Here is a 24,388-nt window from a genome sequence, read left to right as displayed (position 1 = left end):
AGTCGGCCATGACTGGACCTAACGGTCAGGGGACCGTTTACCTAATCCTAATGGGAGTATCCTCCATTTCCCCCTGAATCTTAGGGTTTTGCACTCGCCCTAAACCGTCTGGGAGACGAGAGGGATCTGCGACTCCTGTCCTTGCAATAAGCAAGAGGATGATGACTCAGTTGGTAGAGCGTGAGAATTTTAGTCTCACGGTTGTGGGTTCGAGTTTTACACCAGGCAAAAGTTTCCTGTGTTTAAGGGGTTGGGCTAGATGAATGGGGTGTAAAAGGTATAGTTAAACGGACCCCTGACCATTAGGTCCAGTTGTGACCGATTCTGGGGTTGCGGCGCAGGAGCAGGGACCGAGCAATGGGAGCTCACCCCGTCGCGGGGATCCGAACCGCCAACCTTCTGATCGGCAAGTCTTAGGCTCTGTGGTTTAGCCCACAGCGCCACCCGCGTCCCATATGGGGCATGGGGTGAGGCTTGCCTTAAATGGAGCATCTTTCACTTTTGTTGTGCGAGGAGGCCTTGCGACGCAGCTTCTTGCCATTACAAGATTGCAGTTGTGGGCCTTGCGGCGTTTTATCGCGCCGCCGGTGGCTCTCCAAACGAGCTTCTTGCAAAGCGCATCTTTGCAAAGGAGGTCTTTGGCTTGCAAGAAAAGAGAGAGGCCTTGTTTGGCAAAAGCTCCCTTCCCTCTTTGCTTCGAAGCTTGGACAAGGCTTACCTCTCCTATCGTCTGTTCAAATAAAACAATTTAGAACAAAGGGAAAGAAACGCCGTGGTCCCGAGAGGCTGGCGAACGGAGAAGATGGGTCCAGGTTGGCAACTTTTGGAACCGAGATGGAGGATGCAGGAGTGCATCTGGATGCGATGATGTTGTAAACAAAAAATGCCCTTTTCCCAAGAGCCTTACATGGAGTCCTTACATAGGTTCCCTATTGGTAGGAGAAGATAACAGAGGCCAGCCAGAGAATATTGAGAAGCAAAGCAGCTAGTAAGCCTGATCTTTATTGATCTGTTGCAGTGGGTGCTCCCCTCACATGCAGGAGAGAGGAGGGACCCCGAAAAATGGCGTGCAAGGCCTTATAAAGACTTTTGAAATTGCCACCCTGTAGATCAAGACCACCCCCAGAAACATCATACATACATCACAGAAAAGGCGGTCTAAAACAGAATTTTTAATATTGTTTTTCTTCTGTTGTTGTCTATCTCCTGTCTGGCAGGTTACTTGATTGGATTTCCTGGGGAGCCTGGCCAGTCTTTTGTAGTGATAAATACTTCGTTCCTGGGCCAGGTCACAGGCTCACGCCCTATTCAAACACAGACATACCCTTAAGACAGGATTTGTGAAGGAAAAGACAATGGGGAGGCTTTTCCAGTTTGACCCTGCAGAGAAAACATTGGCTCAGTTTAGGAATCAAAATGGTTCCAGGTTGGCGTTCCTGTGCTGATCTATGTATGTGCTTGGTTGGTACACTTATGAACATTACCATATAGCTAAGACCATAAAATTCCTATCACAGATGGAGGATACAGGAGCACAAGTGGATGTGCAGAGGAACTCCAGAGAGCCGGGCTCAGGCTCCGGCCCCCCAAACCCCGTCTCCCTGCCCCCATGGATTTCTGCTGCGTCCACGCAAGCCTTGACCCGACAAGTTTATGTCAACAGCCTTTCCTGACAGTGCAGAATCCTCGCTGTTTGCCCACCGCATATCCCGGCTTGCGGCTGCAGTCTCTGCCAGACGCCGCTGCATCTTGACGCCCTCCGTTGAGATGATCCCCATCTCGCCTTGGCTGGTCCTCCTGGTGGTCTCAGGACCCCCTCGGGCGGCCGGGGAGGGGCTCCAGGACATCTTGGGGATCCACGTTCCCAAGGTGAGTTTGGGAGATTTGCTGGGTAGCTGGGAGCAACTGTGTAGGAGAGGGGTTGTTGGGAAGATTTTGGGGGGGCACACCTGGGTCCCGTATACCCCAGCTGTGCCTGGATTCGGCCTCAGGGCGTTTCGTGCCGGAGGGCCCTCTGAGCACGTCCAGAGTGCTTGCAGCAACGCCGGAAGCAGGGAAAAATCCACCTACGTCATAGAATGCCGCAACGTTTATAAAAGTAAGCCTGGCCTGGAGAATTTCCTCCCTCCCACTAGAACTTGTGGATGTACGATGAAGGCGAGCGTTGGAAGAGTCAGGCCCAGCCAAAGGAAGTCCTCTTTTGCGCAGTTAACCCGTGGAACTCCCTGCCACAGGATTTTTCTGATGGGAGTGGAGGACTCCTCCTTCCCAGACAGGAGACTGGGCTCCGGGTGGGCTGCGTTCAGCCCCACATCTCCCGCTGACGCTTTGGGTTCAGCCTCGGGGGGCATTTCGTGCTGGAGATCCCTCTGAGCATGTCCAGAGTGCCTACAGCAGTGCCAGGGAAAACAATGCCCGGCTTGTAGGATGGTAGGGATTAAGCTCTCTTTAAAGAAGAGAGGCACGGGAAATGAATATCCTTCGTGAAATGATGGCTCTGCCCTCACAAAATCCCTGGCGCCTTTTCGCAACTGCGCCACAGGCAGGAGCTCAACAGGTGAAGTTTTCCCTGGAGGCTGCCTTCGCAAAGCATCATGGGGTTTGTAGTTTCCTCCCTGAAATGGAGAAGCAGTGGCTGATGGGAAATTACTTCCTTCCACTTTTTACTGCTGCAGGATGAGTTTTTAGAGTTTGGGAAGGGTTCCCCCCCCCCCCCCAGGTCAGCTAAGATTTTGAAAGTAAAGAACTGAATTACTTGGTCCCTGCCATGTTTTTTTCCTGACGGGCTCCTAGCCCCTTTCACAGCTATGCTGCTCTATCTGAAGATCACTGGGCAGTTTACAATATAAAAAGACAAAAATACATGCCGTCATAACAAACAAAAACAATGCCCGCCCCCAAACACACTGTGTTTATTTTTTTAAATAATAATCGCCTTACAGCTTTGTGGGTGGGGAGAGAAGGAAAAAGAGAAGAGGAAGGAAGGAAGGAAGGACTAAAAATGTTGAAGTAGTACCTACCTATATAAAATAATAAAAGTAAAAATAAAAGGGTATATAAAAAAAACCCTTTGGGAGAATGAGGGGAAGGAAAAATATATTGTTATTAAATAATCTGTTTTATTTTGTGTGTGTGTCTTTAAAAGCAACAAAAAAGGGAAAAAGGAAAGAAAAACAATAGCAAAGACAATAAGGTGAAATACTAAAAAACAGTGATGGTAATGATGAAAGGGCGGGGGGGGGGTGGACACTGATAGATTTTTTCGCCCAATTTAATTTTAAAGATAATGATAATAATAATCAATAATAAAAAGAAGAGGAAACCAGGGCTGGATCAGAGGTTCCAGGAAATGGCCTGTGTTGGTTCAGGCCTCCTTCAGGGGTGCCGACATTTTGATTCCTGAGAGATTTTGAAGAGGAAGAAGAAGAAAAGTTGGGGTCTTGTGTCCCTTTCCACTATTTCCCCCTCCTCTCTTCCCAACCCAATACTGCATGCAACACTAACATCTTGCAGCAAATGAAACTGATCTGTAGAAAATGCAATGCATGTATTTTTGTAAAGTAATGAATTGCGGGTTGTGCTGTGGGTTAAACCACAGAGCCTAGGACTTGCCGATCAGAAGGTCGGCGGTTCGAATCCCCGCAACGGGGTGACCTCCCGTTGCTCGGTCCCTGCTCCTGCCAACCTAGCAGTTCGAAAGCACGTCAAAGTGCAAGTAGATAAATAGGTACCTCTCCAGCGGGAAGGTAAACAACGTTTCCATGCGCTGCTCCGGTTCGCCAGAAGCGGCTTAGTCCTGCTGGCCACATGACCCAGAAGCTGTACGCCGGCTCCCTCGGCCAGTAAATCAAGATGAGCGCCGCAACCCCAGAGTCGGCCACGACTGGACCTAATGGTCAGGGGTCCCTTTACCTTTACCTTTAAATCTTTAATAATAATAATAATAATAATAATAATAATAATAATAGCCTTACAGCTAATACAGTATAACTGCTCATCCGCACAGCAGGAAGGGGTTTGATTGACTTACATCTAGTGGCCTCTGTTTGAGTGGCAAGTGTATTCTAGGGCCCCAGGGCCTTTCACAGCTGGGCTACAGGCAGAAATCCAACAGGTGAAACCCGCCACCTCCACTTCCTACTGACTAAAGCTTTATAGGCTGAAATTCTGCCTATTGCACAAATTAAAGGCGTAGAAGCACCCTTCCGGGTGGGTGGGTAAATAAGGAGTCTATTGCAGCTCCTTATTTATTTATTATATTTAAGGCAAATAAGACTTAATTCTGCTTCCAAGAGTTATTTTTCTTCCCCTGCGGAATTAATCTAGGTTTCATTCCCACGAGACGCCAGCGCAAGAAAGAAACGCCGAATTGACAATGGCTCCGAGCTGCACCGAAAACGAGCCCTGCTATTAATTAATTACAATTGGCTTTCTAAAGCAGTTTACGCAGGGGAAAAAATATGTATTAAATTTTAACGGGGCAACAGCGCCACCTTGTGGCGTTGAGGCGTAATGAACTTTAGAATATTCTTTATTTGCAGCAGCATCACCACCACCTACTGGTCAGTTCTGGTAATTCACCCGTTCCCTATTTCTTTTCCGGGTCGGTGCTGCCACCTAGTGGCCAATGATGGTAAATGGCCATTGTATCTTTTCCTCCCAGTACGGCCAGTGCTTCCAGTCCGTCTCTGGAGAGGCAGGTGCTTTGAACGTTGGGCAGAGATGGGGAGACCCCTCCCCGACGGCCACATTGGTCATCGATCCACGCACGGTGACAAGGTAAGCGGAAAATTTCTTTTTTTTTTTATAAGATTTTTATTGGGTTTTTACATTTTATAAAGACACACACACATAAAAAGACAAAGACAACACACATACATTTTCATACCCTTACTTTCTTTACCCTCTTTCCCGGACTTCCCCCCACCCCCTCTTCATACATCCCAATTCCCATAATTAATTCAGCAAGTTCTTATCTCTCATCATTAACATATTGTTATTATTTTAAAATTTTTTTTTTTTTAAATTCGCTCATTTTACTTATCCACGTTTAACTTATCCCATTCTCTTTTAAAAGTTTAATCCTTTTTTCTAAGGTCGACCTAATTTCTTGTCAAAACCCCACCACCCACTGAAATTATTAAAAGAAGGAAAAAAACTGATTTCTGGATTTCCAGTGCATTTATAAAACTGGTGGAATGGGACTGGGGGGGCAGGAAAACGCCTCTGTGGCTTTAACAAGGGCAAGAAAAACAGGAGGAAATTCAACAGGTGCAGTATCTTTCCCACCAAAGATGAACTGATATGGGGTGGGGTCAGGCCGTCGCTCAAGGGGTAGAGCATCATGCAGAATGTCCCAGGTTCACACGTACACCACATGTGGAAAAACTCACCATCCTTTAATTTACACTTCCGGCAGCCTTTGTTGCGAAAAAAATGAATTTTTTTTCGGGACATGATATATAACGAAATGAAAAAAAACAACTGTTTAAATACACATTCCCAAAGAAACCAGAGGCTTTCTTGCTAGGGATAATAGGAGATGAATTAAGAAAAGAAGATTGTAAATTATTTATGTATGCCATGATCGCTGCTAGGTTTCTTGTCGCCCAGAAATGGAAAACCCAGGAGATCCCAGCTTTAACGGAGTGGCAGACGAAAGTGTTTGAATATCTTGAATTGGCAAAAATGACTTATAAGATTAGATACCAAACAAAGTTTGAAGGGGAGTGGAGTAAATTTGTTGTGTACATACAGAATAACTGTAGAAGCTTAAAAACTGTAGCAGGGTGCACATAAATCTTGAGATGTGGATAGAGTGTATATAAGAATCTGTAAGAGTGGATGTTAATTTGTGAAAGCCGAAGCAGGGAAGGAAGGAAGTCCGAGTGCGATAAAGCGTAGGGTAAATAAGAAAATACTAAAATGTTGAATGGAAGAGTTTATGTTTTACTTGACTTTGTTTTTGAAAATTTAATAAAAAGCATTAAAAAAAAAAAAGAATGTCCCAGGTTCAATCCCTGAGGGCTGGGAAAGGACTCCCTGTCTGAAAAACTCTGAGGAAAACTCGGCTGCGGGTTGGTGTAGACAATACTGAGGTAGATATGGCTCTCCATAAGGCAGATTCTTTGCACAAGAAGTCGCTGATTCAGTTTTTGGCCCCTCTCATTAAAGGATGGCAGGGAATACGGTAAAGATCTCTCAGTTAGGGACACCAGTCAGAACAGGCAATATTCAGAGAGATGGGCCAATGACCTGACTCTGAAAGAGGCAGCTTAGTGTGGTTTGCTTCGCCTGTTGGATTTCTGCCTGCCTGGGAACAAGCCTTCTTAAAAAATAAAACAACAAACAAGAAAACAAAGGAGGGCAATTTTAGAGTTGAGATAACTCCCGAACCAATATTATTATTATTATTACTATTTATTATTATTATTATTATTATTGGTTTGGGAGTTTAATAATAATAATAATAATAATAATAATAATAATAATAATAATAATAATAATAATAATAATTGTGCCCCACCCATCTGTCTGGGTTGCCGCAGCCACTCTGGGCAGCTTCCAACACATATAAAAACACAATAAATCATTAAACCTTGAAAAGCTTCCTGCATCACGGGGGTTGGTCTAGATGACCCTCGGGGTCCCGTCCAACTTTACCATTCTGGGATTAAGTGGGGCCTGGCTGATCTCAGCAGCTTCTGATTCCGCCTCCCCAGTGCCACCTCCTATTTCGACTTCCGCACCTTCGACCCGGAAGGCGTGATCTTCTACGGGGACATGAGCCCCGGAGTCAACTGGTTCCTCCTGGCTCTGCGCAACGGGAAGCCCGAAATCCAGATCCACAACACCTTGACGAACGTCACCGTTTCCGGGGGGCGGCGCCTCAACGACGGCCAGTGGCATCGGGTACGGGGGGACGTGTGTTTGTGTGTGTTCCTGTGACAGATGCAAAGTTTAGGTAGATGAAGACGCAACTCGCTTTGTACAAACAGACCCCTCTGAAATGCCCCAAAATATTGGGGGAGGACCCGTATGTGGTCTCGGACTGGGAGGTGCCAGGGAGGACCTAAACCGGCACTCCCCAAACTATTAGAAGCTCCTGACCCCTTGGCTTCATAAACCAACCCCACATTTGTTCAGGTGACGGTAAAGGACAGAGCTCCCGTTGCTCGGTCCCTGCTCCTGCCAACCTAGCAGTTCGAAAGCACCTCAAAGTGCAAGTAGATAAAGAGGTACCACTCCAGCGGGAAGGTAAACGGCATTTCCGTGCGCTGCTCTGGTTCGCCAGAAGCGGCTTAGTCCTGCTGGCCACATGACCCGGAAGCTGTACGCTGGCTCCCTCTGCCAATAAAGCGAGATGAGCGCCGCAACCCCAGAGTCGGCCACGACTGGACCTAACGGTCAGGGGTCCCTTTACCTTTAACTTTGGAAAGGCGGCATGCAAATAAAATGATTGATTGATTGATTGAGCTCTGTTAAACAGGAGGGATAGGAGGGCCTCTGTGTGTCAATATCTAAGGTGTAGTGGTTAGTAAAGGGACCCCTGACCATTAGGTCCAGTCGTGGCCGACTCTGGGGTTGTGGCGCTCATCTCGCTTTACTGGCCGAGGGAGCCGGTGTACAGCTTCCGGGTCACGTGGCCAGCAGGACTAAGCCGCTTCTGGCGAACCAGAGCAGCAGATGGAAACGCCGGTTACCTTCCCCCCGGACTGGTACCTATTTATCTACTGTCATACCTCTTGTTACATTTGCTTCAGGTTAAATCTTTTCAGTTTGCGTCCTGCGGTGTAGTAGTACCGCAGAAGTACCGGAAAGGGTGACTTCTGGGTTTTGCCGCTCGCCCATGCGCAGACGCTCAAAATGACGTCATGCGGTGAATCACGACCCGTGCACCCGCAGACACGGGTTGCGTTCTGCTCATGTTGTGAACGGAGCTCTGGAACGGATCCTGTTTGCAACCAGAGGTACCACTGTACTTCCACTTTGACGTGCTTTCGAACTGCCAGGTTGGCAGGAGCAGGGACTGAGCAACAGGAGCTCACCCCGTTGCGGGGATTCGAACCGCCGACCTTCTGATCGGCAAGCCCAAGAGGCTCGGTGGTTTAGCTGCCACCCATTTTGGGAAACTCTGATCTAAAGGAAGAGGGGCGGCTGTAGCTCCATGCAAGAACATCTGGGTCCCGGGTTCAGTTCCTGAGAACTGCAAGTAGGCCTGGGAGTGGTCTCGGCTGAAACCCCAGAAATTTGCAGTCAGTGTGTAGACAATTTACCAGACTCTGAATAAGGCAGCTTGGCCCCTTCCAAACACCCCAATAAACACAGCCCCTTGGCTATTTGCTTCTGCTCCAAAAGCCTCTGTGTTAATTGAGCAACACTAAAGCGCATTGAAGGGCATTGTTCACATTAAAATCAGAGCGCTTTTGTTCCGCTCTTCAGGGGGAAAGGGGGCTCCCAGAGATGTCAGTGGCAAAGCACTCCCTGCTCTCAATCTTACAATCTCAAGCTGCTTTCACTTTTTTTGTCTGTTTTTGAGATGGGATCTGAAATATACTCGGAGTCGAGAGTGGATTTCATGCTCTTTATTCAGCTCATAGTGGTGAGGAGGGCATGAAAGTCCCCTCAACGTATCTGCTTTATATACATTATTTACACAATGGGCTGCACGTGATTGGCTAATTCCGGAATTCTCCTGTAGGCCAATCAGGTTGTGGATTCACTTCCATCTGGAGCTGGATTGGGTGGCTCCTGCCGACCAATCATACTGCTGCATTGTTCTAGGACCAATCAGACTGCTGCATTCTGAATTCTATTGTTCTAGGACCAATCAGACTGCTGCATTTTGGATCCTATTGTTCTAGGACCAATCAGACTGCTGCATTTTGGATCCTATTGTTCTAGGACAAATCAGACTGCTGCAGTTTGGATCCTATTCAACTCAGTACATAACAGGATCTTTGCCTTTCACGCCCACGTGTGAATTCTGTGTAGCGTCTGCATGTCACAACTGACATTCCAGTCCATATCTCTCTCCCCATCCGTGCTTTAATTCAGACCTCCCTTTTTCTGGGGAAAACCTGCCACGTTAAAAAAACCAAAAACCTGTTTGTGGGCCTGTTTGTCATATTAAGCCTCCCGTGTGGAAGACACGACATGAGAGGGAAAGGAGTGTGGAGGGAGGAGGAAAACAGAAAACCCCAGCACTCTTCCTGAGCTTGCAGAGCGATGCGCCTGTGTGATATCAACCGCTGAATGCTTGCCCTTGTTCCTGCCGGAGTAGAGAGACAAGGAAGGAGAAACTGTGAGCCTTTCCTGTTCCTAACGTCTCTCCGCTCTGCCCGACAGATCATGGCGAAGAACGAGGGGCACACGGTCCTGCTGGCGGTGGACGGCGTTGACCAGCTGACCCTCAACCACGTCTCCGAAGCCATCGTAGAGGCCCCTGTCTTCGCCCTGCGCATTGGCGTCGGGGGCTTGCTGATCCCCACGGAGGAGCTCCTTGTCCCAGTAAGAGAGCCTGTCCCCTTCCTTGTACGCTAGAAGGGGCTGCAGGTCGGGGCTGGAAACAGATATGGCTGGAGGAGCCAACAGTAGGTGGCGCTAGAGGGCACTGTTTCTGCATCAGGACCCCCGTCTCCGGCAGCATAGAGCGGAACGGTTTGTTGGGACTGCAATATCTGGAGACCGGTCCTCTCACAGTGCCAAGCATCGCTGTGGAATTGGGGGGGGGGTGCTTCTTGAAAATATTAGGGGGCTGCCCCTGGCCCCACCCAGATGGTGAGCCTGGCTCCCTCTGGTGGTGGAGGTTAGAAAGAACACCAGGTCACTAATAATAATAATAATAATAATAATAATAATAATAATAATTTATTATTTATACCCCGCCCATCTGGCTGGGTATGTCTTCTAAAAGTTTGGTAGTTGTTTTTCTCTTTGACATCTGGTGGGAGGGAGTTCCACAGGGTGGGCGCCACCACCGAGAAGGCCCTCTGCCTGGTTCCCTGTAATTTGGCATCTCACAGTGAGGGAACCACCAGAAGGCCCTCAAAGATGGAGCTCAGTGTTCGGGGAGAACGATGGGGATGGAGACGCTCCTTCAGGTATACTGGACCGAGGCCGTTTAGGGCTTTAAAGGTCAGCACCAACACTTTGAATTGTGCTCGGAAACGTACTGGGAGCCAATGTAGGTCTTTCAAGACCGGTGTTATGTGGTTTTGGCGGCTGTTCCCAGTCCCCAGTCTGGCTGCCGCATTCTGGATTAGTTGCAGTTCCCGGGTCACCTTCAAAGGTAGCCCCACGTAGAGCGCATTGCAGTAGTCCAAGCGAGAGATAACCAGAGCATGCACCACTCTGGCGAGACAGTCTGCGGGCAGGGAGGGTCTCATCCTGCATATCAGATGGAGCTGGCAGACAGCCACCCTGGACACAGAATTGACCTGCGCCTCCATGGACAGCTGTGAGTCCAAAATGACTTCCAGGCTGCACATCTTGTCCTTCACATGGATGGAGCCCCTGTTTGATGGATGGATGGATGGATGGATGGAGGGTTTCTAAGAATCCTATACCGTTCTTCTTCCAAACAGATCCCAGGGCAGCGTGCAAGAACCCACCATTCCTGTCAATTTAATGTTTATTTATTTTGATAAACAAAATAAACCCAGGACAAATCGCATGGAGAACTATGGTTTCAGCGCAAGGTTGGACGTTATCGTTGAACTTGCTGTTCCAAAACAGTACAAAAAATACCCCTTTTTCCATAGCTCAGCCAGTGGAACATTTCGGAGTTGTGGGTTCGAGATTCCTGCATTGTAGGGAGTTGGGCTAGATCAGGGGTAGGCAAACTAAGGCCCGGGGGCCTGATCCGGCCCAATCACCTTCTCAATTCAGCCCGTGGATGGTCCGGGAATCAGCATGTTTTTACATGAGTAGAATGTGTGCTTTTAGTTAAAATGCATCTCTGGGTTATTTGTTGGGCATAGGAATTCGTTCATATTTTTTTTCAAAATATAGCCCGGCCCCCCACAAGGTCTGAGGGACAGTGGACCGGCCCCCTGCTGAAAAAGGTTGCTGACCCCTGGTCTAGATGATTCACAATCCTGCCAGGCTGGTTTATATGTATTCTTTCGTCGTAAGTCAGCTTAATCAAACGGACAACATTTTCTCCATCCCTTCAGATATAGCAGGAAATACGCCCTGCACCCCCGCTCCCCAAATTTTAGCTTTCACAATCTTAGCAGCAGTTGTAAGGTTAAACGTTATAATTGTACTAAAGCGTCATAACAAATCTCCTCACGTACCATCGAAGCCGCAGAAGCCAGGTTTGAATTTCTGTCGCCCCAGCTGCCTCAACAGAAACAGAATTAGCTGCAGCCTCAGGCGAAGAAATCTGAACGGCAATAACATCCCTTAATCTCTACGGTGCAAACCAAAACACAGTTCCCTCCGGCAACTTAGCTGGGTGCAAGAGACAGCTGTCTATCGCAGGGGTAGGAAACCTAAGGCCCGGGGTCCGGATCTGGCCCAATCGCCTTCTCATTCCAGCCCACGGACAGTCCGGGAATCAGCGTGTTTTTTCATGAGTAGAATGTGTCCTTTTATTTAAAATGCATTTCTGGGTTATTTGTGGGGCATAGGGATTCATTCATTCATTTTCCCCCCTTCAAAATATAGTCCAGCCCTCCACAAGGTTGGAGGGACAGTGGACCGGCCCCCCTGCTGAAAAAGGTTGCTGACCCCTGGCCTATCACAACAGGCCCACAAATAAATGTGTGTGTGTGTGTGGGGGGGGGAAATGGATTACCGTATTTTTTGCTCCCTAAGATGCACTTTTTTCTTCCTAAAATGTAAGGGGAAATGTCTGTGCGTCTTATGGAGCGAATGTGTGGGTCCCTGGAGCCGAATTGCAGAGGGGCAAAAAGCAAATCATGCTGCTTCTTTTTTTGAAAGAGGGAAGTGGGTGTTGAAACAAAGCCGCTGATCGTTCTCCCAATCGGGGAGAGAGATAAGGGGCGCTAGAGATAAAGGAGGCTGCCTGGGAGGGGGAGGTAAAGACAGCAAACTTGCAAAGGGGGGAAACAGGAAGACTAAAGCAATAAGGAGAGAAATTAGAAGGAAAGGAGGAGCAAAAAACTGCTCCAGTTAAGGAAATGACGCTAAGGCAAACAAGAGGGAAGGGAGTGTTGAAAGGAAACAGCTGATCGGTGGGATCGGGAGAGAGATAAGGGAGGCTAGAGATAAAGGAGGCTGCCTGGGAGGGGGGAGGTAAAAGCCCATGGATCCTCAGGATTTTTACATTGGTCACCCCAAATTCACCATCAGATCACATGTCTGTGGCCACAGCATGAACCACAAAAATCATACACCCAGTGTTTTCCTCCTCTAAAAACTAGGTGCATCTTATGGTCAGGTGCGTCTTATGGAGTGGAAAATATGGTACATGAAACTAGGAGTGCAAATCAGTCTAGAAAACCCACACTCAGAAGAGAGGGGCTTATTTTGAAATGAATTGCAATTTGCAATGTGCCCCACGGTCATCTAGTCCAACCCCGTTCAATGCAGGAATCTCAACGACAGATGGCCGTCCAACATCTGCTTAAAAATCTTCAAGGAAGGCGAGTCCACCACTTTCCAAGGGAGTCTGTTCCCCTGTTGAACAGCTCTTGCTGTCAGAAAGTTCTTCCTAATATTTAGTCGGAATCTCCTTTCTTGAAACTTGAAGCCATGGGTTCGAGTCCTACCCTCCGGAGCAGGAGAAAGCAAGCTTTCTCCATCTTCCGTGTGATACACCTTCAGATACTGGAAGATGGCCCTCATATCTCCTCCTGGTCTCCTCCAATCAAAACATACCCAGCTCCTTCGACCGTTCCTCATCAGGCATGGTTTCCAGACCCCTGGTCATCTTGGTCAACCTTCTGTGCACAACTTCCAGTTTGTCAAAATCCTTCTTAAATTGTGGTTCCCAGAACTGGACACAGGATTCCATGTGGGGTCTGACGTAGAAGAAAATTATGACTTCCCTTGACTTGGAGTCAGGAGTCAGCAAACCTTTTCAGCAGGCGGCCGGTCCACTGTCCCTCAGACCTTGTGGTGGACCGGACTATATTTTGAAAAAATTAATAAATGAACAAATTCCTATGCCCCACAAATAACCCAGAGATGCATTTTAAATAAAAACACACATTCTACTCATGTAAAAACACACTGATTCCCGGACCGTCCGCAGGCCGGATTAAAAAGGTGATTGGGCTGGATCTGGCCCCCGGGCCTCAGTTTGCCTTCTCATGAGTTAGATCAAGCTTCCTCAACCTCGGCCCTCCAGATGTTTTTGGCCTACAGCTCCCATGATCCCTAGCTAGCAGGACCAGTGGTCAGGGATGATGGGAACTGTAGTCCCGGGCCTTAGTTTGCCTACCCATGACCTGGACACAAGGCTTCTGTTGATGCAGCCTAGAATAGCTCTTTATTCCGTAGCACAGCCGTTCTCAACCTGTAAGTCCCCAGATGTTGTTGGACTACAACTCCCATCATCCCTGAGCTCCGGCCTCGCTAGCTAGGGATGATGGGAGTTGTAGTCCAACAACATCTGGGGACCCACAGGTACAGGTTGAGAACCGCTGCGCGTAGCAACACACCAGTGTCTCACGCTCCCCTGGGACCCCTAGATCCCTTTCCACATGCACTGCTGTCGAGTTGGGGGGTGTGATAGGAATTTTATGGTCTTCGATATATGGTAATGTTCATAAGTGTACCAACCAAGCACATACATAGAGCAGCACAGGAAGGCCAACCTGGAACCATTTTGATTCCTAAACTGAGCCAATGTTTTCTCTGCAAGGTCAAAGTGGAAAAGCCTCCCCATTGTCTTTTCCTTCACAAATCCTGTCTTAAGGGCATGTCTCTGTTTGAATAGGGTATGAGCCTGTGACCTGGCCCAGGAACTAAGTATTTATCACTACAAAAGACTGGCAGGGCTCCCCAGGAAATCCGATCAAGTAACCTGCCAGACAGGAGATAAACAAGGACAGGAGAAAAACAATATTAAAATGTTCCGCCTTTTTTGTGATATAGGTGTGATGTATCTGAGGGGTGGGACGCAGGTGGCGCTGTGGGTTAAAGCCTCAGCGCCTAGGACTTGCCGATCGAAAGGTCGGCGGTTCGAATCCCTGCGGCGGGGTGCGCTCCCGCTGCTCGGTCCCAGCGCCTGCCAACCTAGCAGTTCGAAAGCACCTCCGGGTGCAAGTAGATAAATAGGGACCGCTTACCAGCGGGAAGGTAAACGGCGTTTCCGTGTGCGGCTCTGGCTCGCCAGATGCAGCGATGTCACGCTGGCCACGTGACCCGGAAGTGTCTCCGGACAGCGCTGGCCCCTGGCCTCTTAAGTGAGATGGGCGCACAACCCCAGAGTCTGTCAAGACTGGCCCGTACGGGCAGGGGTACCTTTACCTTTACCTTATCTGAGGGGTGGTCTTAGGTTACACCCCTTCTGTGATGTATGTATGATGTTTCTGGGGGTGGTCTTGATCTACAGGGTGGCAATTTCAAAAGTCTTTATAAGGCCTTGCACACCTTTTTTCTGGGTCCCTCCTCTCTCCTGCGGGTGACGGGAGCACCCTGTTGCAACAGATCAATAAAGATCAAGCTTACTAGCTGCTTTCCTTCTCAATATTCTCTGGTTGGCCTCTGTTATTCTCTCCTACCAATAGGGAACCTATGTAAGGACTCTATACGGGCTCTTGGATACCCCATAAGGGAAAAAGAACAGATTTTGTTTCCTCCCTAAGTGCAGAACCTGTCGAATTTTGGTTTTCCTCTCCCTGCCCTTCACCCTCTTCGCTCCCTTTCCCTTCCAGCTCAACCCAGCCATGGACGGCTGCATGAGGCGATGGAATTGGCTGAACAAGAGCACCGAGTGGCTGGAAGGGACGTCCCTGGAGGACAAAGACACCAAGGTCTGCTTCCCCACCATCCGCAGGGGGAGTTTCTTCCCAGGGAACGGACTGGCCACCTTCTCCCTATCAGGTACCAGCTGGGCAGGACCCCACGAATGTCTCGCTCCCCCAATTCTGCAACCCAAGCCTAGATCTCTGTTCCCTTGAGCTGAATAGCAAAAGCCACAGACCTTCAATTGCGATGCAATCCTGACACCGGTTGCCTTGAGGCCAGGCTGCCGCAATGCCCTCGCTGTGGGGCTTCCCTCGCACTCAATCTGGAAGCTGCAGTGAGTGCGGGACGCTGCGGCCCGGTTGCTGAATTATAGGCAATTAGACTTATGAACCTTAGGGGTACACCCAGCACAACTTTGTTGTTGTTTTTGAGTCGTTTAGTTGTGTCCGACTCTTCATGACCCCCTGGACCAGAGCATGCTGGTCGCTTCGAGAACACTGTCCCACCATCTCGTCCTCTGTCGTCCCCTTCTCCTTCTGCCCTCCATCTTTCTCAACATCAGGGTCTTTTCCAGGGAGTCTTCTCTTCTCATGGGGTGGCCAAAGTATTGGAGCCTCAGCTTCAGGATCTGTCCTTCCAGTGAGCTCTCAGGGCTGATTTCCTTCAGAATGGAGAGGTTGGATCTTCTTGCAGTCCATGGGACTCTCGAGAGTCTCCTCCAGCACCATAATTCAAAAGCATCCATTCTTCGGCGATCAGCCTTCTTTATGGTCCAGCTCTCACTTCCATACATCACTACTGGGAAAACCAGAGCTTTAACTATACGGACCTTTGTTGGCAAGGTGATGTCTCTACTTTTTAAGATGCTGTCTAGGTTTGTCATTGCTTTTCTCCCAAGAAGCAGCCGTCTTTTAATTGTGTGGCTGCTGTCACCATCTGCAGTGATCATGGAGCCCAAGAAAGTAAAATCTCTCACTGCCTCCATTTCTTCCCCTTCTATTTGCCAGGAGGTGATGGGACCAGAGGCTATGATCTTCCTTTTTTTGATGTTGAGCTTCAGACCATATTTTGCACTCTCCTCTTTCACCCTCATTAAAAGGTTCTTTAATTCCCCCTCACTTCCTGCCATCAAGGTTGTGTCATCTGCATATCTGAGGTTGTTGATATTTCTTCCGGCAATCTTAATTCCGGCTAGGGATTCATCCAGCCCAACCTTAGTCTTTATACTATCAACTATCAATCAGAGATCTGCTGCCAGAGTTCAGGGCTCCCAAACGCTTTGGCTCCCGAACGCCACAAACCCGGAAGTGAGTGTTCCGGTTTGCGAACGTTTTTTGGAACCCGGACTCCTGACGGGGCTTCTGATTGGCTGCAGGAGCTTCCTGCGTGCAATAATTATTTGTCCATATTTTTTCTTCCCAATTTTTTTTGTGTTGTTCCAGTCGTTCTCTCTCCTCTCAGTTATGATACAATGAGGACTGTGTAACTCTCAATAAGCTTATAACCCCCCCTTCTCTCTCCCCACCCCCGCAACTCTCACCCTCCAGGCCTCCCTACTGGAGTCATCTCTGCCAACCGGAGCTGGTCCCTGACTGTGGAGATGTGGATCAGGGCAGCCCCACAATCAGCGCCCCTGCTGGCTGCCTCCGCTTTCCCCCTGCGCTTGAGCCTGCATCGCACGGTGAGTGCTGTACCACGTAGACCCCCGAGGATGGGGGGGACGGGAGAGGCCTGGCCCCCAAAACAGCACCACCGGGACCCCAGAGACCCTGAAATAATGGACACATGGCTGTACGAAATGCAAAAAGCATGAGTCGCATGTGAAGCAAAGAGTTTTGATGCAGGGAGAACTGTCATGGCTTCCTCCCCCCCAAAGAATTCTGGGAGTTGTACTTTCTTGAGGGTGCTGGGAGTTGTTACAACTACATTTCCCAGAGTTCCCTGGGAAGAGGGATGGGTGATTAAACCACTCCGGTCCCTGGCCAACGTGGCCATTCTCCCATCAGCCCTTGCAACACAGGTGTGCTGGCTCGGACTGATGGGAATTGTAGTCCAAAATGGATGGAAGACCCCCAGGTTGGCTGTCGACCAATTGCTCCGGTCTGACCCCACCAAGCATCTCGCCAAAGATGGACGGGAGAGCCTACCCTCCTGCAAACATAGGTTGGGGAGGAATCTGGTATACTATACCTGAAGGAGCGTCTCCATCCCCATCGCTCAGCCAGACACTGAGGTCCAGTGCCAAGGGCTTTCTGGTGGTTCCCTCCCTGTGGGAAGTGAGGTTACAGGGAAGCAGGCAGAGGGCCTTCTCGGTGGTGGCCCCCGCCCTGTGGAACGCCCTCCCACCAGATATCAAGGAAATAAACAACTACCAGACTTTTAGGAGACATCTGAAGGTAGCCCTGTTTAGGGAAGCTTTTAATATCTGAAGGACTTCTGTAATTTGATATTTTGTTGGAAGCCACCCAGAGTGGCTGGAAAAACTCAGCCAGATGGGCAGGATATAAATAATAAATTATTATTACAGTGGTACCTCGGGTTACATACGCTTCAGGTTACAGACTCTGCTAACCCAGAAATAGTACGTCGGGTTAAGAACTTTGCTTCAGGATGAGAACAGAAATCGTGCTCTGGCGGCGTGGCAGTAGCAGGAGGCCCCATTAGCTAAAGTGGTGCTTCAGGTTAAGAACAGTTTCAGGTTAAGAACGGACCTCTGGAACGAATTAAGTACTTAACCCGAGGTACCACTGTACAGTGGTACCTCAGGTTACATACACTTCAGGTTACAGGAGGCCCCATTAGCTAAAGTGGTGCTTCAAGTTAAGAACAGTTTCAGGTTAAGTACGGACCTCCGGAACGAATTAAGTACTTAACCTGAGGTACCACATTATTATTATTATTATTATTATTATTATTATTATTATTATTATTATTATCATCATCTCTGGTCATGGCCCCAGCCAACACCCACCTTCGGGGAGACTTCACATTTCGCCACCAGCCACCTATTCTCCTGCCCGTCATGTGTCTGTGAGTTCCAAAGATCTCTCTTGGCTGGCCAGGTTCCTAACCTCCTGCCCTTCTCTCTCCCCGCATTTCGTGCTCCAGGATCTGACTGCTCACCTGGGGAACAAGACGGTCCTTCAGGTGCCCTTTCCCCTGGGGGGCTGCCTGGACGCCCCTCTACTCCTGAGCATCACCCCGTCCCACGCCACGCTCCGCCTGGGTGATGCAGAGACCTCGAAGCCCACCCCAAAACTGGATTTCGAAAGCCTGAAGCACACCTGGCTGGGGAAAAAGGGGGACTTCGTCGTCGGGGGGCTGCCTGGTAGGTGTCCCCCTAAGAAATGTGTATGTCTCCCATGCAAAGGGGAGGGGAATCTCAGCTCCAGGATGTGGCCCCCAGACCTCTCCACCTGGCCTTCTGAACCTTCCCCCAGGCTGCACCCCTTACCATCCTCCTAGAGAGGTTTGTTGTTGTTGTTGTTGAGTCGTTTAGTCATGTCCGCCTCTTCGTGACCCCCTGGACCAGAGCACGCCAGGCCCTCCTGTCTTCCACTGCCTCCCGCAGTTTGGTCAAACTCATGCTGGTCCCTTCGAGAACACTATCCCACCATCTCATCCTCCGCCGTCCCCTTCTCCTTGTGCCCTCCATCTTTCCCAACATCAGGGTCTTTTCCAGGGAGTCTTCTCTTCTCCTGTGGTGGCCAAAGTCTTGGAGCCTCAGCTTCAGGATCTGTCCTTCCAGTGAGCACTCAGGGCTGATTTCCTTAAGAATGGAGAGGTCTGATCTTCTTGCAGTCCATGGGACTCTCCAGAGTCTCCTCCAGCACCAGAATTCAAAAGCATCCATTCTTCAGTGATCAGCCTTCTTTATGGTCCAGCTCTCACTTCCATACATCACTACTGGGAAAACCAGAGCTTTACGGACGTGGCAAGGTGATGTCTCTGCTTTTTAAGATGCTGTCTAGGTTTGCCATTGCTTTTCTCCCAAGAAGCAGGCGTCTTTTAATTTCGTGACTGCTGTCACCATCTGCAGTGATCATGGAGCCCAAGAAAGTAAAACCTCTCACTGCCTCCATTTCTTCCCCTTCTATTTGCCAGGAGGTGATGGGACCAGTGGCCATGATCTTTGTTTTTTTGATGTTGAGCTTCAGACCATATTTTGCGCTCTCCTCTTTACCTGGCCGGAAATGCGTCTCATAAGGCCCCTTCCTTGCCAGGATGGAGGCTAGAGAAATCTGTGGTACAAAGGTGTAATTTGCATCCCTTGCTCTGCCCACATTTGCCTCTGGCCCTGCCCACCACCGCCATGTGGCCCTTGCGTGGCAGCCCAGGCAGAAATGTGGCCCCCGGTCTGCAAAAGGCTCCCCCAGCTCACCGTTTTACTGTTTCCGTTCTAGTCCAAACCCGTGTGTTGTTTTCCAGCACGCTTTTATTTCCTGCTCTAATTTTTAAAAATAAAATCACAGTGGTCCCTTGGTTCTCAAACGCCTTGGTACTCAAACAACTTGGAACCCAAACGCCGCAAACCCGGAAGTGTTCTGGTTTGCAAACTTTTTTCGGAAGCCGAACGTGCTCTATTTTGAGTGCCACGCTTCCATTTTGAGTGTTACGCCAAGATCTGTCTGTTTTTGTATATATTTTGCATTTTTGCAGCTCTTTTTATTTTATTTTCAGCTACTGATCTATTGGTTCTGTGACTGCAGTACATTTTTTACTCCTTTCTTTTTATGGATCGATGGTCTCGTTAGAGAGTAAAATTCATTTGCTCAATTGCTTAGAGAGTAAAATGTTCAATTGCTGTTTTAGGGGTTGTTTTTAAAAGTCTGGAACAGATCGATCCGTTTTGCGTGACTTTCTATGGGAAAGCGTGCCTTGGTTTTGGAACATGCTTTGGTTTTGGAACAGACTTCCGGAATGGATTGTCTGAGAACCAACGTACCGCTGTACCTGTTTTTGTGCCCTCTTGTGCTGGCAACCAGCTGATTAATAGGGCATCTGCTGCTAAAAAGGTGGTCTGGGGGGGGTGAATGCCATTGCCTATGTTGTTGTTGTTGTTTAGTTGTGTGCAACTCTTCGTGACCCCCTGGACCAGAGCACGCCAGGCCCTCCTGTCTTCCACTGCCTCCTGCAGTTTGGTCAAACTCATGCTGGTAGCTTCAAGAACACTGTCCCACCATCTTGTCCCCTTCTCCTTGTGCCCTCCATCTTTCCCAACATCAGGGTCTTTTCCAGGGAGTCTTCTCTTCTCCTGAGGTGGCCAAAGTCTTGGAGACTCAGCTTCAGGATCTGTCCTTCCAGTGAGCACTAAGGGCTGATTTCCTTCAGAATGGATGTTGTTATTGTTGTTGTTTAGTCGTTTAGTCGTGCCCGACTCTTCGTGACCCCATGGTCCAGAGCACGCCAGGCACTTTAGAATGGAGAGGTTTGATCTTCTTGCAGTCCACGGGACTCTCCAGAGTCTCCTCCAGCACCAGAATTCAAAAGCATCCATTCTTCAACGATCAGCCTTCTTGATGGTCCAGCTCTCACTTCCATACATCACTACTGGCAAAACCACAGCTTTAACTATACGGACCTTTGTTGGCAAGGTGATGTCTCTGTTTTTTAAGATGCTGTCTTGGCCATTGCCTATAAGTGCATATAAATCATCTTTCCTCCATTGTGATAGCCACCCATTCCGTTCCACTTCTGTTTCATTGCAGGACAGGAAAAATTCCCGTCGGCCCAGGAGAGGAGTTTCTTCCGGGGCTGCCTGCGTGGGATCCGGGTTCAAGGCCACGAGCTGGACTTCGACGAGGTGCAATCCAGAAGCAACTCTATCTGGCCCCACAGCTGCCCCGGAGTCGACGTAGGCCAGGCCAAGGCGGACCAAGAGGAGTAGGGCGTACGTCGGCGCATCTTTTCCCATGGAACCACCCCCTCCTGCCCCCCCAGCTCACTAATCCCCCCCTTTGCACATTTAACACACAACCAGGCCACTCTCAACATTCACGGCTTCTCCCCCCAAGGGATCCTGGGAAATCTAGTTTGCCACGGGCGCCGAGAACACAAGAGACAGGACGCTGGTGCGACCTGTCCGGCCCAGCTTCCTGTTTTCACGGCGGCCGTGCCCACGAGCAGGATCCGAGTGCGAGAGTCGCTATCGCAGCTGTGGGGGCAGTGCACAGCCATTGCGGCAAGGAGCCTTTGACAGCTCTCTCCTCCATGAGGGTTGTAAGGCCGTCTGTCATGGATGCTTTAGCTGGGAATCCTGCATTGCAGGGGGTTGGTTTGGATGACCTCTGGGGGTCCCTTCCGATTCTACGACTCTGTGATTCCAAGGAGACCCTATACCCCTCAGCGACTTACAATTCCCATAGCCGGTGGTTAAACTACTCTGCGAATGGTTCCTCCATGAACAGAGGACTCACCTCTTTTTTCCCCTTTTAAAAAATTTGATTTTGACAAAGTAATCATCACAAATAAATAAGGATAAAAACGAGCACCCCACACCCCCAAGGCCATTCCGTTGTAAACATCCAACCTCCCAAAATTTCGACACCTCTAGCCATGGTTTGACCCCTTTCCGTTTTTACAAATTCTATTAACACCTTCCCTAGCGCCTCAAAATCATTTCTCCGGCGTATTCCCTGTCTTACCTTAAGGGCAGATGTTAATTTATCATAGATAGCTATATCCCACACCTCTTTATAACATTCTTCCATTTTATATTCCCCTTGCCCCTTCCGCTTCCTAGCTATAATAATTCGTGCAGCCGTCAATAAATTTTTGAGCGAGTTCTTTGTCGCCTGCGTACTGTCCGCCCCATCATAAATTGATAACAACGCAACCTCTGGACTTTTGGTCAGCTTTAAGTCAGTGATTTCTGTTATCTTCTTAAACGCCCTTTGCCAAAAAATTGTACGTATTTACACATGTGAACATACCGTATTTTTTGCTCTATAAGACTCACTTTTTCCCTCCTAAAAAGTAAGGGGAAATGTGTGTGTGCCTCTTATGGAGCGAATGCAGGCTGCGCAGCTATCCCAGAAGCCAGAGCAGCAAGAGGGATTGCTGCTTTCGCTGCGCAGCGATCCCTCTTGCTGTTCTGGCTTCTGGGATTCAGAAATTTCCCCCCCCCTTGTTTTCCTCCTCCAAAAAACTAGGTGCGTCTTGTGGTCTGGTGCGTCTTACAGAGCGAAAATTACGGTAATTCCCTGTTTCCTGGCATCTCAGAGGAGTCTCCTAAGAACTTTCAGCGCACTTAACAAACTACATCTCCCAGGATTCTTTGGGGGACGACGACACACTGTTTAAAACGCCGTGATTCTACTTTAAATGCGCAGTGCAGACGAGGCCTCAGTCCGATGCGTAGTTGTGCGATTGCTGAGTGGCTGGGAACGGCCTGACCAGATTTCGGTTGTGATTGTGGGCGGTTGTGCGAGGTTTTGCGTGTGTGTTGTGTGTAGGGACAGGCCGGCGATTGAAGTCTCAGCTTCCTTTACTTTCATGTTGTTGTTTTTTCAGTCCTGAGCGTGGTGCTTCCCATTTTTACGGCGGTCTGCCATTTTCAAACAGAAAAGAAATCCTTGTGAAAGTTCACCAGCATCTCGGCGCAAATTTATTTTCATGTACACTTTTTTTTTTGCTTGATATAGACATTTTTGCAAAGCGATTTCCCCTAATTTAGTGCAATTTTGGGGGATATGTTTTATATATATATAGATATATATATACACACACACACACATATATACACACACATTTATGTATATGCATTTATATGCACACTTTAGCTTAGTACAGTATGTACGCATTATTTCTCCTGTACACATTTCTCAGCCGGAGAGAACTGTATTGCAAACTCAAAAAGAGAAATATGAATTTCAAAGGATGGTTGTGTTTCTGTTTGCATAGCGTTTTTGGAGTAGCTAGGTTCTGCTTTAAATACAAACTGAATTGAATCTCTCCCCAGTTACTTCTGGGTGTGTCAAAAATTCTCCTGGTTTTGACCGAACTCAGTTTACCCCAAAGAGCCAAACACCTCGCAGTGTGTGACTTTATAAAAAGGACGCAAAGGGCCGCCGGAGATCATTCCCCCCCCTATTTACTCAGGAGTAAGCCCCGCTGTTCTCAATGGGACGTGTAGGGTTGCAGCTAGGCCAGGCACTACCAAACACGGCCCTCCAGCTGTTTTGGAACTACAACTCCCATCATCCCTAGCTAACAGGACCAGTGGTCAGGGATGATGGGAATTGTAGTCCCAGAACAACTGGAGGGCCGAGTCTGGGGGTGCCTGAGCCAGGCAGCGCAATCATGTTGTCTGTTTGCTCAGAAGTAAACCCTGGAGCGGGGCTTTCACATAATAATAATAATAATAATAATAATAATAATAATAATAATAATAATAATAATAATTTGGACCACATCCACCAGTCAGAATGCAGTGCTTTAGCACCCTTTGGCCCAAAAGAGAGAGCAGGTTCTAAGTTCTAAGAATGAAGGCATGCCATAAATGTAAAGGACGTGTGATGGTCACTTTTGTAACACGCCTGTTGTAAACAAAATCTGCCCTTTTCCCTTATGGGGTATCCAAGAGCCCGTATAGAGTCCTTACTTGGGTTCCCTGTCGGTAGGAGAAAAATAACAGAGGCCAACCAGAGAATATTGAAAAGCAAAGCAGCCAGTAAGCCTGATCTTTATTCAAGCTGTTGCAAGAGGATCCTCCCTGAGGAGGACCCAGAACAAAGAACTCTATACGGGCTCTTGGATATCCCATAAGGGAAGAAGGGCAGATTTTATTTACAACAGATGGCGACCACGAAGGGACCAAAAAGCTAGTTGCAGCCTGGATACACTTGCCCAATTCAGTTAGAATTTAGATAGCCCCGTGGTTCTCAACTTTTCAAACCCATCTGCGAAAAACCATTCTAAAAAGGGTACTTGTCCAAATTAGTCAATTTAACTCCATAAGGGATCATTCCTGCTAAACCAAAGCATATACACCTTCATGCACCTGCTGTTTCCTGAAGCTTGCTTGGTTGCAACAGCTTTAATAAAGATCAGGCTTATGAGCCGCTTTCCTTCTCGATATTCTCTGGCTGGCCTCTGTTATTTTCTCCGACCGATGGAGAACCTGCAAAGGACTCTATAAGGGCTCTTGTGTCCCCCATAAGGGAATAAGAGCAGATTTTATTTACAACAGAAGTCAATGTGCAATAGGAATCATAGAATAGAATCATAGAATCATAGAGTTGGAAGAGACCACAAGGGCCATCGAGTCCAACCCCCTGCCAAGCAGGAAACCCCATCAGAGCACTCCTGACATATGGTTGTCAAGCCTCTGCTTAAAGACCTCCAAAGAAGGAGACTCCACCACACTCCTGGGCAGCAAATTCCACTGTCAAACAGCTCTTACTGTCAGGAAGTTCTTCCTCATGTTTAGGTGGAATCTTCTTTCTTGTCGTTTGGATCAATTGCTCCGTATCCGCTTCTCTGGAGCAGCAGAAAACAACCT

The 24,388-nt window shown here is 48.5% G+C and overlaps 1 protein-coding gene across 1 annotated transcript; it reads left to right on the top strand.

The window, feature by feature from the left end:
- The first annotated feature begins 1,638 nt into the window (after window positions 1-1,638).
- On the top strand, window positions 1,639-21,721 carry SHBG (sex hormone binding globulin). The gene is made up of 8 exons (XM_083706884.1): window positions 1,639-1,869; window positions 4,664-4,779; window positions 6,723-6,912; window positions 9,349-9,510; window positions 14,853-15,021; window positions 16,434-16,567; window positions 17,995-18,214; window positions 20,595-21,721. The coding sequence occupies exons 1-8, from the start codon at window positions 1,654-1,656 to the stop codon at window positions 20,771-20,773; spliced, it is 1,386 nt and encodes a 461-aa protein (XP_083563010.1). The 5' UTR covers window positions 1,639-1,653; the 3' UTR covers window positions 20,774-21,721.
- The last annotated feature ends 2,667 nt before the right edge of the window (window positions 21,722-24,388 follow it).

Source organism: Podarcis gaigeae (assembly GCF_964106915.1).
Source record: "Podarcis gaigeae genome assembly, chromosome: 13".
Taxonomy (NCBI): domain Eukaryota; kingdom Metazoa; phylum Chordata; class Lepidosauria; order Squamata; family Lacertidae; genus Podarcis; species Podarcis gaigeae.
This window is presented reverse-complemented; position numbering and strand designations above follow the sequence as displayed.